The sequence below is a fragment of the Otolemur garnettii genome, unplaced genomic scaffold (assembly GCF_000181295.1).
Source record: "Otolemur garnettii isolate 467f Iridium unplaced genomic scaffold, OtoGar3 scaffold00057, whole genome shotgun sequence".
Classification (NCBI taxonomy): Eukaryota; Metazoa; Chordata; class Mammalia; order Primates; family Galagidae; genus Otolemur; species Otolemur garnettii.
Window position 1 is genome coordinate 11,612,996 of NW_003852452.1, and position 15,535 is coordinate 11,628,530.

General features: G+C 36.4%; 1 protein-coding gene across 1 annotated transcript in view; it reads right to left on the minus strand.

Moving 5' to 3' along the window:
- SYT10 (synaptotagmin 10) overlaps positions 1-15,535 on the minus strand; it is a 50,513-nt gene that overhangs the window by 16,064 nt on the left and 18,914 nt on the right. The window contains exon 3 of the mRNA XM_003792491.1: positions 11,866-12,433. Within this exon, the coding sequence (XP_003792539.1) occupies positions 11,866-12,433 (568 nt within the window). The remainder of the gene's footprint in view (positions 1-11,865; positions 12,434-15,535) is intronic.

Consider the following 15,535-nt stretch of genomic DNA (forward strand, 5'->3'; position numbering starts at 1 on the left):
GCTCTAGATGACCTGACAACCAGCTATCTCCCAGGATTCTCATTGAAGAGTCCTTATCTGAGCACCCTACCTAGGGCAGCCCTGCCCCATTGCTAGTTCCTACCTCTTACCATGCCTCATGTTTTATATTGTAGCATGTGCCTTCACTTTGTATATTCGATATTTCCTTCATTATTATCTGATTCCCTTTTCTAGAAAGTAAGCCTTATAGAACAGGGACGTTTTATGCCCTAACATACCCAGTAGAGTGTCTGGTAAACAGGAAATGTACATAAAAGTTTGCTGAGTCAATGGATGTAAAATCTTCGTTCCTCTCTATATGAGTGGATTATAAATGAGAACATTGGCCATCTAATTAGTATGATAACAGACTAGACATAATTTTCTACAAGCAGACATCTAAGCTGTCCTGTAGGCTAATATTTGATAGGTGCAAGTCTTCCTTTACTTACTATAGGGTGTAAGGTTATGAGCAGAGTATTTAAAAATCTAAAAGCACCCAAAAATGTGAATCAAATGGGTATTCATTCATTCAGGTCTCTGGTTTAGTGAATTAAATTTATAGGATTTAACGCAACACAAGCCACAGCATAGCCTTTTTCCCCCCTCTCTCTGCTCTCCCCTTCCCCCACCCCCATATTGTAATATTTTATTCTATTTCAAGATTTAGGAGAAGAATTAAGAAGACATTAGTATCTCTCATTCATTTAAAAAATACTAGAGTAGTATATTTAGGAAATCAAAATGTTAGGATGAGAACTTTAGGACAAGGAAGGAACTGGGATATTAGTTAACCAAGCAGATGATAAGAAGCTGTTTCCTTTGTCCAAGATGGAGATAACTGACAATTAGAATCCTCAAATTTCCTAAGCATTTAACATTTATTATGTCATTTTACTTTCAAAATATTCCCATGAGGTTGATATTACTATGTCCTTTTTTTTTTTTTTTTTTTTTTTGTGGATGAGGAAACAAGGTCAAAAATGGTAAGCAACTTCTTTAAAGTGACAGAGCTCCCGGTAGCCAACCCAGGATTCCACTGAGAGGACACTCTGATTCCTGCTTCTCCCTTTGGCTTTCCCCAATAAAAATCATACCTAAAATTTTAATAGCCCGTAAAACGAACTTCAGATGGTCTTGGATTTCATAGCTGCAAGTGAAATATTGTATGACTTTAAAAAAAAAATTCTAGAAATTATAAAATCAGATACCTGATTTATAGGAAACAGCTTCATACAGCCTGTTACGGAGAAGAAAAAGAATTTTGTAGAACTTTTACATTTAAAGAGCAACTAGAAGTTCTTTACACATATAAGAACATGTTAATCACTTATAATTAATCGGGTTAAATGCAAAGGAGAAATGCAGCAACTTGAATTGAGCAGTGTCTTTAGAACCACACTGAATCCTGAAACTTGCAACAGATCCAGGTGTGTTGCTAGAACATCTCAAGACTAAAGTGCTTCTTTTTATTTCCTATGGCCTTCAAGCATTAAAATAGACCAAGACACAAATTGAAATACACCCAGACACCCCGAAATGAACTTTACTTGTGTCTAAGAAGGAAAAATTGCCTCGAAGTTGCCTGAAATAAATTCCTCCAGTTGTAAAGACAGGCCTTGCTTAGTTCTCTACGCATTTCAATCACAGTTTTATAAGAGAGATTCGACACAATTATAAGTTTTAAAGGTCATTAAATATATTTTTGTTGTAAGTGTTATATTACAGATTTCTTTAATTCAAACTATATTAGTAGTTAGAGATTTCAATTCTATAAACCAAAAGTTGAATTTCCACATTTTATAAGAAAATTCAATTCTTTTCTTTTTAGTATATTTAAAGCCTGGTAGAACTCTAACCTAATCCAGGGCAAACAAGTAAGCTAAGAGTTAAAGATTTAAAATATAGTGCTGGCTGTTCTACTAAACAGCTTTGTGAATTGAAAAAAATTCTTTTAATAACACTGAGTTTCCATTTTCTAAACTATAAAATAGAAGGATTAAACTTGAACCCTCTACCAGTTCTAAAATAATGATCATGAGATCTAGACATAAGACTTTTCAAAATCTGGCCCAGAATATACCCATTAACTCCTAAGGTAATGTGAAAAGACTCTTTCTGACCTATTATACGTCTTGTGTACTTTACTGGGATCTCAGATCATTATTTAAAATATTGATTTTATTTATATACAATTCTTCCAACATTAGTGTTTTATTATTCCACCTAAAAGCAACAAATTGGTGCAGTAAGGAATGAAGGAATGCAGGAAGCCCATAAATTTATAATAGAGATGATGTAATGAAATGTAACAGATCAGGGGAAAGAAATAAAATTCTGCTTTTTAAATTTGTGTAAGTAATGGTCACAAAGATCACTTTTTAAAAAAGGTGAATTTTCATTTCGTATAGTCTACTTGAAAAGCAGGGACGTCTACAGCATTTTGTAAATAGTATGTCTATTTCGAATTTTTAAATAACTAAGAAACTGGGAACATAATAATGTTTTGGAATCTATAAAATGAACATAAACAGAGAGTTTTTTTCCAGACTATTCTAAATAAACGATGTATTGGCCCCATCCAAAATCTTGATTTTAAGAGGCAAAGTTTTGATGTTTTCTATTGCAATGTAATGTGGAATTCCACATTTAAGGACATCCTTTGAAGTTCCATGTGCAGCAAAGCATAGACAGTCTTCACCCTGGGCAGGGCTCTCTCTCACTTTCTGTGGTTAAAGGACTTCTCTTAGCATCCAGCCTTGAAAGGACTAATTTGATTTCTCCTAAGGTAATGAACACACAGAACCTCTCAGGTACACAGCATGGTCCGCGAAGGTTAGAGGAAATTAACCTGTTTGTAATTAGGAATCATTTTCTTTCTTTAGGGCTCCAGCAGGAAGCAGATGGCACACACAAATGAGAGTAATTCCAGAGGGCTTCATGAAGGGACTATTCACAGACGTAAGCCAGCCAGAAGTGGGAAGCCACAAGAGAGTGCCCTAACCTGGAGCTGGTAACAGCAGAGGCTTAATGACCACTAGGACTTACAGAAGAAAAGGGAACAGTTACCTGGATTCAGAAGAAAAGTGGTCAGATGAAAAGGCTGCCCTGAGGGGTTCTGTACCCTCAGGTCAAGGGCATAGCCAGCCTGAGGTGTTCTCACAGGGGAAGAGAGCCCTGGACAGAAAATGAAGGTCGCAAACTCATTCTCCAACCCTGACATATCTTTCTGGAAGGCAGAGACTCTTGCCTGAGAAGGCAGAGAGCCTGAGAACCAAGCAAGACAGCTTTTTAAGGCACCACACTGGGTGGAGAATCATGGAGAGAGAACACAAGGCACAGACTGCGGATATCCAGCATCTCCAGCTCCTGAGGTTTCATAAGATGCAAGAGAGAGAGACAACAGAGGAGGCAGTGCCCAGCGGAAAGGGCAGAAAGCCCGGTCAGGCTGGCTCCAAGAAAGAGTCTAAGTGTTTGTGATAAAAAGGATGACTGAGGCTTCAGCAGGCCAAAAGAGAGAGAATGTGCATTTCAGCGAGAAGGCTGGCGGGCATGCAAAGTCTGTCGCTTTGAGTGAGATGAAACCAATGCTGAGAAATCATATAGAAGAGTGATGAAAATGAGCAAAGAAAGAAATGTGCCAGATCCCCCGAATAGGCATAGTGGGAAACCAGAAGGGCACGGGAAGAGAGGCAGCCGAGTAGGCGGGGTGCTCAGAAGGCGGTCCCTGAAATGGGAGATGCCTCAAGTGCCCACATCCTTGGGAGTGTGGAGAAGGTAACTGGGAGATCATCTCCAGGTCGGAGATACGGGGCAGGGCGGACGGCATGGTAAGAGCACACATCAGAAATAGAAGCTGTTGTGTCTATTCCCTGAATCAGAGCACACAGTGACAAAAAAGGGTTAAATGATCTCTGAGTCAGAATTTTCCAAACTGAATAGAAAAATAAACTACTTACAATTATCCCTTACCATAATGATAGGATAGAATCACTTTTAGCACGAAGGTCTTGATTTCTATTTAATATATTTAGTTTAACATATTTACTATGTTATTTACAACAATATTTAAAAGGCTAACACAAAATATAATCTGATGATACCACTGTTGGCAGCTAGTGTCTACTGAGCTTTTACACTGGAGTCAATGTTGTTTTAAAAAATTTCTAGGCAATTTTTCTCTCAGACATAATTAGTAAAAAATGCATAGCCGAGGTGTAATTTAATCATCTCATTGTGTCTTGGCATATTTTAATGCTTCAAGGTTGTGGGAAATAAAGGAAAGCTTTTTAGCCTCATGAGGTTCTAACAACATACTTGGGTCCATTGCAAGTTTTAGGAATTTCGTATGGGCCTAAAGATGTTTAGTTAAAGTTGTTTTATTTCTCCCGAGCATTTAACCAGTTCAATCATTAGTTACTAACATGCAAAGTGAAAAGATGATGCCTCATTCTGTGCTAATGACTTATCTTTAGTCCTCATAGCAACCTATGGTTTCCCCTCTCATAAACCCCCTTTTACAGGTAATAAAATGAAGACTTAGAGAGATTTGGTAATTTGCCCAATACCATATACAGGTAAATGACACTGTTGAAGAGCCTAAGTGCTTTACTGATTAGGCTATCCTGCCTTTAACTATAGCTATGGAGGGACAAATAGTCCCAAGGATGGTGGGGAAGCTTGATGGCAATTATGATCTTTATAAGTAGAATAGTGTAGGAGTTTAAGTTGGAAATTATAGAGATGCAATGAATTTAGGCAGAAAACCACCATCATTTTGCTTTTTAAACAATCCTAAATATTATGACTAAGGTATGGTTGGTAGCTATTCTCTCTCTCTCTCTTTTTTTTTTTTTGCAGTTTTTTGGCCAGGGCTGGTTTTGAACTCACCACCTCCAGCATATGGGGCCAGCGCTGTACTCCTTTGAGCTACAGGCGCCACCTGGCAGCTATTCTTTAAGGGGCCACTTGGGCTACCTATTTTTGAACGAATCAAAAGATCATACTGTGCTTCTCCAATGATTCTACATTTATCTAAAATGCTAGGCAACAATGTTGAATTATAGGTTCATGGAATTTACTTGCATCATTTGAGTTAATCAATAATGAATTACTGGTGGCCCATCAGCAGATGTGTAATTCGTGACATTCTGGGGCCAGGTTTACTGAAGAAATGAAAAAAAAATAAGAACTAGGATGTTCAGAGAGGAGCAGATATGGGCTCATCCCTCCAGTTTGGAGACCTATGGCTACAAGACACTCTGCTACACCTGGGGCACCCAGTGACACAGGGAGTCCCTGACCAGAAAGGTCCACTCCCTACTCCCCAGCCTCCCACCACACTGTTTTCCTTATAACGAGACTGGAATCTTGCCATTCTTTAAAGTGTTATTAGCTGACGTATCATTCCGCAGTTAAATTTTATTTATTTATTTTTTTGGCCATGGCTGGGTTTGAACCCACCACCTCCAGCATATGGGGCCAGCACCCTACTCCTTTGAGCCACAAGCACCACCCCCCACAGTTAAATTTTAGAAAAACATTCATTCATAGCTACGGGGAAAAGTATATAATATTATGTATTATTGTGATCCTATAATTGATCCAGGACAATTGGGCATAGAATTAAAAATATAGCTCTAGAAATTAGAAAGCAAATTAAAAAATTTTTAAAACATCATGAAATTTTTAGTTATGTGTAACAAAATAAGTGGCTTCAAAACTTAAGCTCAGCGGGAACGTTCAGTCCTCTGACTGGCTGGTACAATAAACAGAAGAGTTTCTTTGTATTTTTTCACGTCAAGGCCTGCTCTTTCAACAATACCTGACAGTTGCTTGGTTGGAAGATAATAGATTCAAACATTTTGTAGCTGGAAACCAGGTCAGCGTGGTCTACACGCCCAGCCTCCTGACTCGTGAGAATTTGTTTAAGTTAGCGAGTGTAGTTGGTGCTGAAAAAACGTTCACTCAATAGATAAGTGAATAAATAAATATACAAAATGAAGTTGGTTCTGTTCAAGAAAAGGGAATATTTTTCTCATCTACCCATTCTTTCCATGGCTTCTTTATGCGTGGGGAAACCACACAAAAGTATTTAAAATTTATCAGTCTTTACAGTGATTGCCTTTTTGAAAGAAGTTAACTAAATATTTGAAAGCTATGATGAGCAGTGGTTTTAAAGTGAAACATACACAAAGCAATGAGCTGCAGATCATTCCCTTTCTCTATTCACTCCGCCAGTTCCTACCACTTTTGCCGATAAGAAACTGCTATTATTAAGTTATGTGTCTTTACACAGACTTCTTTGTATATTTAACTGAATGTGAATATGTTTCTTCTTTACATTTTTAAAAGAGCAGCAAAGGGCCCACACTAGTTTTCCATTTGATTTTCCCTTTATTGAAGATGTTTCTGCGTTAGTGCCAGAGGAGGCTGGCTTGTGAGATTTGTGACACATTGTAGGCTGATCTCTAATGTGAAAACTAATATTTTGCACAGAATAAAGACTCACCTTTATTGTTTCCTTTGTCATTCAATCTCTAATTTCAAAGAAGAAAATTGCTAATTATTGATTAAATATGAATCCTTCTTTTTTTTTCTTGGCAGTTTTTGGCTGGGTTTGAAACTGTTGGGTATATGAGGCCAGTGCCCTACTCCTTTGAGCCACAGGCACCACCCTACGAATCCTTCTTATATTATATAAATCCTTCTTATATTCATGAAATCATGAATGCAAAACCTGTGAATCTTATGTCAACTTGATACGATTTTTGTTGATACTTTTAAATATTCCTGGTTTAGTTAACACGTGAATGGTTGCCATATCTTGAATATTTAAAAAAATTTTGTCTACAGGAAGCAGCTAACGTTAACAAAATATAGCCAAGCATTTATGTATTGATTTGTAACCATTAGGGTATATCATCGCATCATTTTTTGTCTGCTGGTGTTAGATTTGTACTTTCATAATTCTACCCTTGACCTTATATAAAAATTTGCTAAGTTGTTTATTCAACAGGTATTAAGCACTCACATATGCTGTGAACGATGCAAGATGATTTCTGTCTTCCAAGAAATCAGAGGCAAGTGGCAGATAGAAGGTGAATATTTACAGAATGTTTAAATAAGGGCAACAGCCAATGCTTCCATTAGCATACAGCTGTGATCCCCCACCCCGAGACCAATACTGGTCTGTGGCCCGTGAGGAACTGGGCCCCAGCACAGGAGGTGAGCATAGCTTCCACTGTATTTTAAAGCCGCTCCCCAAAACTCTCATCACTGCCTGAGCTCTGCCTCCTGTCGGATAAGCAGAGGCATGAGATTCTAAGCAGAGTGCAGACCCAGCTGTAAACTGCTGCCTACCAGGGATCTCGGTTGCATGCGCCTTATGAGAATGGAATGCCTGGTGATCGGAGGCGATATTATGGTTGCTGGCACACACTAGCTCTCTTCCTTTCTCATCGCCACCAGCCTCAGTCAGGCTTTCTTTCATCTCATCTGTGCTGGACTCCAGCGTGGTCTCCCCATCTCACTGTCCCCCTACTCCTATCTGCTATATCCATCGAGTTGCTCTATGAGATGACAGCTCCAGGAATTTGACTCTTGGGTTAAAACACAAAACAAATGTAAACCTCCATTGCATTAAAGGTTCTCCTGATTGCAGTTTAAGCATAACATTCTGGTTTGAGGTTTTTTTAAGTCTCATTCTGGTTTGAAGTTTTTTTAAGTCTTCATTCCATATTGATACTCTCCTTCCCCCTGCCCAGAAAACATGCTACAATCTTGATTTATTTTCTTTTTTTTCATGCTGTGTTCAAGGAACACCCAATTTGTCTTTTCAGAATTCTATCATCACTTAAAATACTATTTCCATATGGGACATAATCTGTACCAAAAAAATTTGTGTGTGTCTGTGGGTGTGACATTTATGGAGGTTATCAGGAAAAGATTATACAGTAGAACCTCCATAAGTCAACCCAAGGGGCTGTAACAAACTGGTCAACATACTGTAACAAACTGGTGGCAATGACGTGGTCAACATGAAGAACTAGGTCTATTATGCTGATATGTGCATGTCCAGTCTGTGAAAATTAGGTCAACTTAAGGAGGTAAGCAACGTAGGGAAGTGGTCAGCTATAGACCTTCTACTGTATAGCAATTTATACTCTGGCAGACACTTTATTTCTTTGTTGCTTGTCTCCTCTGTTAGACTAAAGTTCTTGACTAAAACATGTATTGTACTGGTCTTTACAGTTTAGAACCAAATATTAATTTTGCACATAGCAAGTTCTCAGTAGTTATGCAATCAAACTGAAGTTATTTGAATCAAATGCTGCAGAAAAAAATACCAATTTTATGCAGTGAACTGTCCTGGGGAGGTTTTTTGGATGGGGTCTTAGATAAGCCTTGGCATATATGGAAAAAAAAAAAAAACACAAAACGTGACAGAGACTTGATGATAACATTTTTTAAGAATCAGACCCTTAGAACAATTTGAAACAACAATCACAAAAAGCAGCTACTCTGATTTGCTTAAAGTCCTATTTTCAATAGTTTTAAGATATTAATCAGTTTGAAGGAGAAGGAACATTAGGGCATTTTCATTGCTAGGGTAATAAAGCAGGAATTACTAATACTAAAAAGAGTCATTAAAAATTAAAGTTATACAAAATATTTCTTTTTAAATGAATAGCAAAATGTTATTTTTTTCCCGGTATATTAAGTACTAAATTAAGCTACATGGAGATTTGCAGTCATATAAAAGCACTCTTTAAAATCTCATAAATGATTACTTCAAATATAAACCCTAGACAAATTCTTATAATTAAAAAATTACAAGATTTATAATAATATTTATAAATTTATGTCTCTTTAATGTTTATATACACACCATGGTCTATGACTATCTCCTAATCTAATGAAAGCTAGTCTTTTAATTCAAATATTGAAATGATTTTTTTACATAAACTCTCTTATGTCTGAATAGTTGGATCACCTTTGTATGTTTCTACATGACATAGATGAATGAAAGCCTATATTCTAATGAATTTCCTTTCATTTGTTTCTTTTCCAACTCTTTCTAGAAAACTCTATAGTTTCTGTGTGAATTATTTAAAATTACAGGTGCCTAGAGGAGAAAAATAAGTTTCTTAAGCAAATTTCCACCCACATCATTTCTTTTTTCATTTTTACTACTAAGACAACATAAAATGGCTTACTGAGAACAGAAATTTAACTAAATATTGCCCTAACCATGAAATTAACTTTGGCCATATAGTCTAGAAATTTAGGTTTTATTACTATGTTAACAACAACAACAAAATCCATAAGCAACATCTTCAATAGTGTGAGGTTCAATGTTGCAGTGAAAGGAAAATGTCCTCTTATTAGAATAATTTAATGATACATCTTGTTTTCACCCTACTTTTTTTTTTTTTTCACATTTTTATTATCTTTTAAATCAACTTCTTACTTGCTGCTGAAACTGAATGACTCCAGGTCCTTGCTTTATCTTTTCCCTAGTTTATCTCACTTCTTTTTTTTTTTTTTTTTTGGAAGCAAACTCTACACACCCTACTTCTTTTTATATTCAGAATTCTGAGGTGAAAATATCTACACATGTGGCAGGTAGAATAAAGGTTTCCCCAAGGATGGCCATATCCAGTTTCTTGGAATCTGTGAATATGTTACTTACGGGCAAAAGGAACTCTGCAGACATGATTGAGATTTTGGACATAGAGATGGGAAGATTTTCCTAGATTACCCACTTGGGTTCAATCTAAGCCAATGAAGAACTTCCAGAAAGGAATGCAGCTCCACTGACACCTTCATTTGATTTAGTTTAGTAACACCCACACTGGACTTCCAACTGAACTATAAAATGTCTGTGTCAAAACACTAAATTTGGGGTAATTTTTACAACAAATATAATAACTTAATACACCAGGTATATGGGAAAGTTGAAAATAAATTTGAGTGATTAATTAATATTTACCCAAAAGTGAGTATATATTGTTAGCAGTCAAAAGCTGAAGTTTCCACAGGGAGTTCCTACTCTTAGCTGAAGGACCATTTTGGAATACAAAAACTTAACCATGTAGCAAACAATTTACTGCCAATGTCCTAGAAAATTATACTAACTTTTAGACGATTTTCATGTTATTCATTTCTGAGCCTGAATGTATGAACAGAATATGCTTCAAAACGATTTTTCATAGTAATATGTTTGCTGCAAGCCTGCTACTTGAGCATGCCAAATGCAAAGAATGTACTCAGGAATGAGGGAAAAAAGTAATAAGGTTGAGGAATCAAGAGTAATAACCTAACTATTAATTAATATTGGTGTTTGTAGAATTCTGGAAGGCATCATATTTTAAAAAGCATTCAATATCACTGCTTGCCATATTTCCCTGTAGAAATATTTGCAATGTAAGGAAAATCATGTGAAATCAAAAGATGCCTAAAGTATCTCTGAAATATGATCCAGCATCATAATTCCTTCTTTGTTCCCTAATAGATATCACCATAGAGATCATGAATGAAAAATTCAACAACTGAAATGTGATGATGATGGGGTGGTGCCTGTGGCTCAGTGAGTAGAGCACTGGCTCCATATACTGAGGGTGGTGGGTTCAAACCCCACCCTGGCCAAACTGCAATTAAAAAAAAGAAAATGTGATGATGCAACATGATCCACATAATTTATAATGAAAATGTAATCATCCCAAATACTCACAGCAATTAGTAAAACATTGATAACAAAAAATATGAAAGGAGCTATTTTGAGTAAAAAAAAATAGTTTTCTTATTTTTAAAATAATCCTTTGTCTCTATTCAAAACTTCAACATTTTAAGTTAGAAATTTTGATAAAAGTCAAGCAAAAGATGAAAATACATACAGGGCACCGGATGGTAAAAAATTAAGTTCCTCATTTAAAACTTAGGAAGCCAAAGCAGTGTACCAATGTAAATTAAGAGATCAGATTTGAATTCCACTTCTATCATTCTATCTTGGACAAATAATCTTAAATGATGAAAAACAAATTTGGGAAAAGAAGACAACAATTTTTATTGTGACAAAGTTTATGGCTAACTTAAATGCCTAAAATAAGAAAATTGGTAAATGGGTCATCTATCTAAACTTCATGCACTAAAACAAATACAGTCTGAGAAAAAGTCAGTGTGAAAAATTTTAAACTTAGTATGATCTTAATTATTTAAAAACATGCATAGCAAGAAATTGGAACATGGTATGTCAAAATGTTATACATCATTGGCACCATTGTAGATTAATTTTGTGCTACATGTTTTTGTATTGTTTTTTAAATTTTTAATACTAAAGTTGATGGCATTTATAATGAGAAAAAGCATTTTGTAATGAAAAGGACATGTTCTAAGGTAAACAATCCACTCTGTCATCCAGCATTTCATAGACTATAATTGTGTCTGTTTCATGACAGTGTCGGAGGTAATGGACTATGACAGACCAAATCAAGGACTTTTCCAACGAGCATCAAAGTACATTTTAGGTGTGATCTGAGAAGCAAAATTATCTTCAATTTTACAGTCAATATTAACTATGAGGAAACTGGGTCCTGGCTGTAAGTTATGGATAAATATTTTACCAGGCCTACTATTTTTGGTACCTTACAAGAGCTAGTTTTTATTTACATTATTACTAAAGTTCTCTCCATAGTGTTAGGCCCCCAAATCATAATTATCATGTAATCAAATCCTACCTTTGCAAGATCATAGGACATAAATTCCATTACTGTAAAATTTATCCCAATACTCTAGATAATAATTAGTCTGATGTATCACCATAGCTCAAATAAAAAACAATATACTGGTGGAATTAATACTTACTGTGGTAGCACAGTGGATATCTTTCCATACTGTGGCTTCCCTGGAGAGATCAGAGACTTCGAACAAATTATCAAGAATCACTTCCCCAATCATGTCATGTCTAGAAAATCTGTCAAAATCATACACACTGAAATGGAGCTTTCGATTGCTTAGTTGGTCATATGCTACAGGAAATTGAAAAGTTTCATCAAAGAGAGGATTTAAGGTCTTCCTGTGCACACGGGTCTGAAATTTCTTCTTCCTATCTGGAAGAAGGTACATCTTCACATAAGGGTCAGAAGTTCCTGTGAAGTCTTTAGCAGGGAGATCTAAGGCTTTGATGATTTTAACAACTAGAAGTTCATTTTCATAATCATACTGGAGGGTGAAGTTGAGTTTCCCACAGGTTTTGACGTCTTCTTGTCTGTTGCCCTCAGAGTCCACAGATTTCTGTTTGTAGAGCTCCGGTTTTATCCTCCCAATGCTGGTGGTGGTTTCTCCTCTTTGTAAAACAGGTTCTGTGCCCATGCTAAAGTCAACACTGGAAACCTGCATTTGCCTGGGCAGGTGTCTCCGGAAGGAATTGTGGCTGCACACATACACACAGAATCATTTTGGTAAATCATTTTGATGACAATGTTACACAGTGGCATTAAACCCCCCTCTACCCTCAAGATCATAAAAAGATATATATATCTATATCTGTATCTATTATATTTAGATACATCTATATCTGTATCTGATATATTTAGACACACACACAATCAAAGAGCTTCTTCAAAAAAAAAAAAAAGGAATGTAATAGTCAAATAAAATGTCTCTTAAAATTCTAGATACACCTGAAACACAAATGTTCATTTTTATGAGCTTCTGGAACTTTGTCCTTGCCGTTATGAATATTGCATTAAAGAAACTTACAGAGAAATGTGATCATCAACAAAGTTTGAAGTTCCACAAAACATTATACATGCTATCAATCATCTGGGTATATCTAGATGTAAGCATTATAGACAAAATCATAAGGGCTGGCTTTTTTTTTCATCTTTTCATGAGTTATTTGGATCTCATAAGATTCATGTTTTAGTGACCACAGTGTTAAGATAAAAATTACACGTGCACATGTTCTTATGATGTGTTAACTATTTCTAATACTTAAGATAACTAAATGAACATTGACTTTTAAAAAGAATAAACAGTTGTGACTGCCAAAATGAGTACATGTTCCCCCTTTCAACAGGAAGTGGGCTTCAAAAACTCTAAGGATTAAAAAAGTATAGAATTTTAGAATTTGGGGCCAACATAAAAGAGTTTTTAAATTTCAAACTGAATTTTCTATATAGTCACTATTATTATTCATCTAATCCACATTTCTAGAATATTAAAGATAAAAGCTTACCCATATCTTCTAAATGTGGCTTGCACTGAGATCTGTGTCTCTCAAACATCCTCCATGTTTTCTGGCAGGAGCTATACCCACATACATGTCTTCTCCTGGCCTCAGCCCACGTCTTTTACTCTGTCTCTTCTTAATCTGCCCATCAAACTAATCATCTGTTCTTGGACCAAATTCTTTCCTTGAACCTAGTGTGGTTCTCCACATAAGTCCCAGCCATGTAAACATCTAGTCCCATGACTCCAAATCTCCAAGGAACGAGTTCTAAACTGGTGTCTTAATTTCATCCCAAATTTAAGCAAATTCATCACTTTCTCCCCACCTTTTTTTCTTAAACCAGTTTTCTGTCTCACAATCTCTGACAATAGCACTCACATTTTTACTAGTTGCTCATGCTTAGAAACACACTGCATGGTTCGAATCACTTTCCCTTTGTGCATAGGATTTACTCAGTTGTCTGTATCCTGTTGTTATTTCCTTTGGAACATCTTATGTAATTATCCTTTTTGCTCCATTTCCATTGCTAACCGGTTCAGACCCCTATCACTCTCTGCTTTGCCTTCTGCGGGTGCCTTCAGCTGCCTTTCCTTCCTCCAGCCCTCTCCTATCTAGACCGCACACTGTCAGGCCGCTCACTTCAAAACCCTCATTCATATCTGTTGTCTATCTACACCTGTGATAGCACTAAGTAATATGCAGGACACTGCTTAAATAGCAGTTTATTTATTTAAGATTGATCATTAAAGAAGAATAAAAAAATTAGTGACCATTTAGAGGTGAGATTCCCCCTAGACCAGCAGTTCTCAACCTTCCTAATGCCGCGACCCTTTAACACGGTTCCTGTAGGTAGCGACCCACAGGTTGAGAACTGCTGCCCTAGACACAATATCATTTGGGAAATAGTTATGAGCTGAGGATGTCGAACTAAGAAAGGAAAAGGAGCAGGGTCAAAGTGCAACGATGGATTGAGGTAGTTGTCTTCTAATCCCTGAAGGACGGTCATGACACAATAAGAATTTGCAGAAGTTACAGGAGGCAGACTTTAGCTTAATCTAAGAGAATGTTCAAAATATCTAGGATCTAACCAAGAAGGTGAAGGGGTGAACTTCCCCAAACTAGAAATGTAAAACATTTCTTCTTTTGAAGAAAAAGATTTCACCCTGAAGTGAGATTTCTGCCTCCAGTCCACCAAGGCAGAAAGCATTATGTGTTTTCTAACCCTAAAGTTCGGCAATTCTCCTTCATTCTTTGGTTCTTTGGTAATTTAATGGGTCTGAATATTCATGACACAGTATTATTAGTAGGTATATTAATAAAATTGAATTTATTAAAATCAGAATTATAACCTAAGGTACTGCTAAGTTCATTCTCTTTTATTTAATTATCTTATTTCCTCTAACTAAACTGAAATATTGAACAGTAATTCAAACAGCATCATAAAAATGCCTAGGGCTGCACTGAAATTAATTCAACCTCTCTATTCGTCCTCTTTTTATACAGATAAAGAAGACCGGCTCAAATGAGCAGTCAGAGTATCACTAACTCTGCCTTTTACTATTGTATTATTCATGGACTTCTTAAAAAAAATTCAAAGAAACTAGAGTCCAGTCCATATATTGCAAATTAGGATAAAGTTTGGACTGACAAAGTGGCAGAACAGTGCCACAGGTGAAAATACACGGCAGGTCTTTTTGAAAGGTCTTTTTATCAACACTCTGCTTAGCCTCACCACTGGCCTGAGGGGCTTGCAGTGTGCTGCCACAGAGAATTTTACGGGTGAGGGCGGTGCCTGTGGCTCAAGGAGGAGGGCTCTGGCCCCATATGTGGAGGGTGGCAGGTTCAGACCCAGCCCTGGCCAAAAAACTGCAAAAAGAAAAAAAAAAATTATACAAGTGAAAAGAAAAGGTTTAAGGAAAAATGATATGCCTGTATCAGATTGATATGAAATAATAATAAAAATTAAATGGGAAAAAATAATATCCATCATGATTTGGAATGAAATAAAACAATAATAAAAGGGAAAAATAAACAAATTGACATTATAACATTTTTATAATAAAAAAATCGGTGTGCCATTGCACTTCTGATTTTGCCAGTATTAGCTAATATAAGAGGTGTTTTAAATGTATGAGGACAGGTGTAAATTTTTTTTTTTTGCAGTTTGGCCAGGGCTGGGTTTGAACCCACCACCTCTGGCATATGGGGCCTGTGCCCTACTCCTATGAGCCACAGGCACCGCCCAGGTGTAAATTCTTCATTGACTTATTCAAGCCTTATGTAGCCATAGGAGGTATTTAT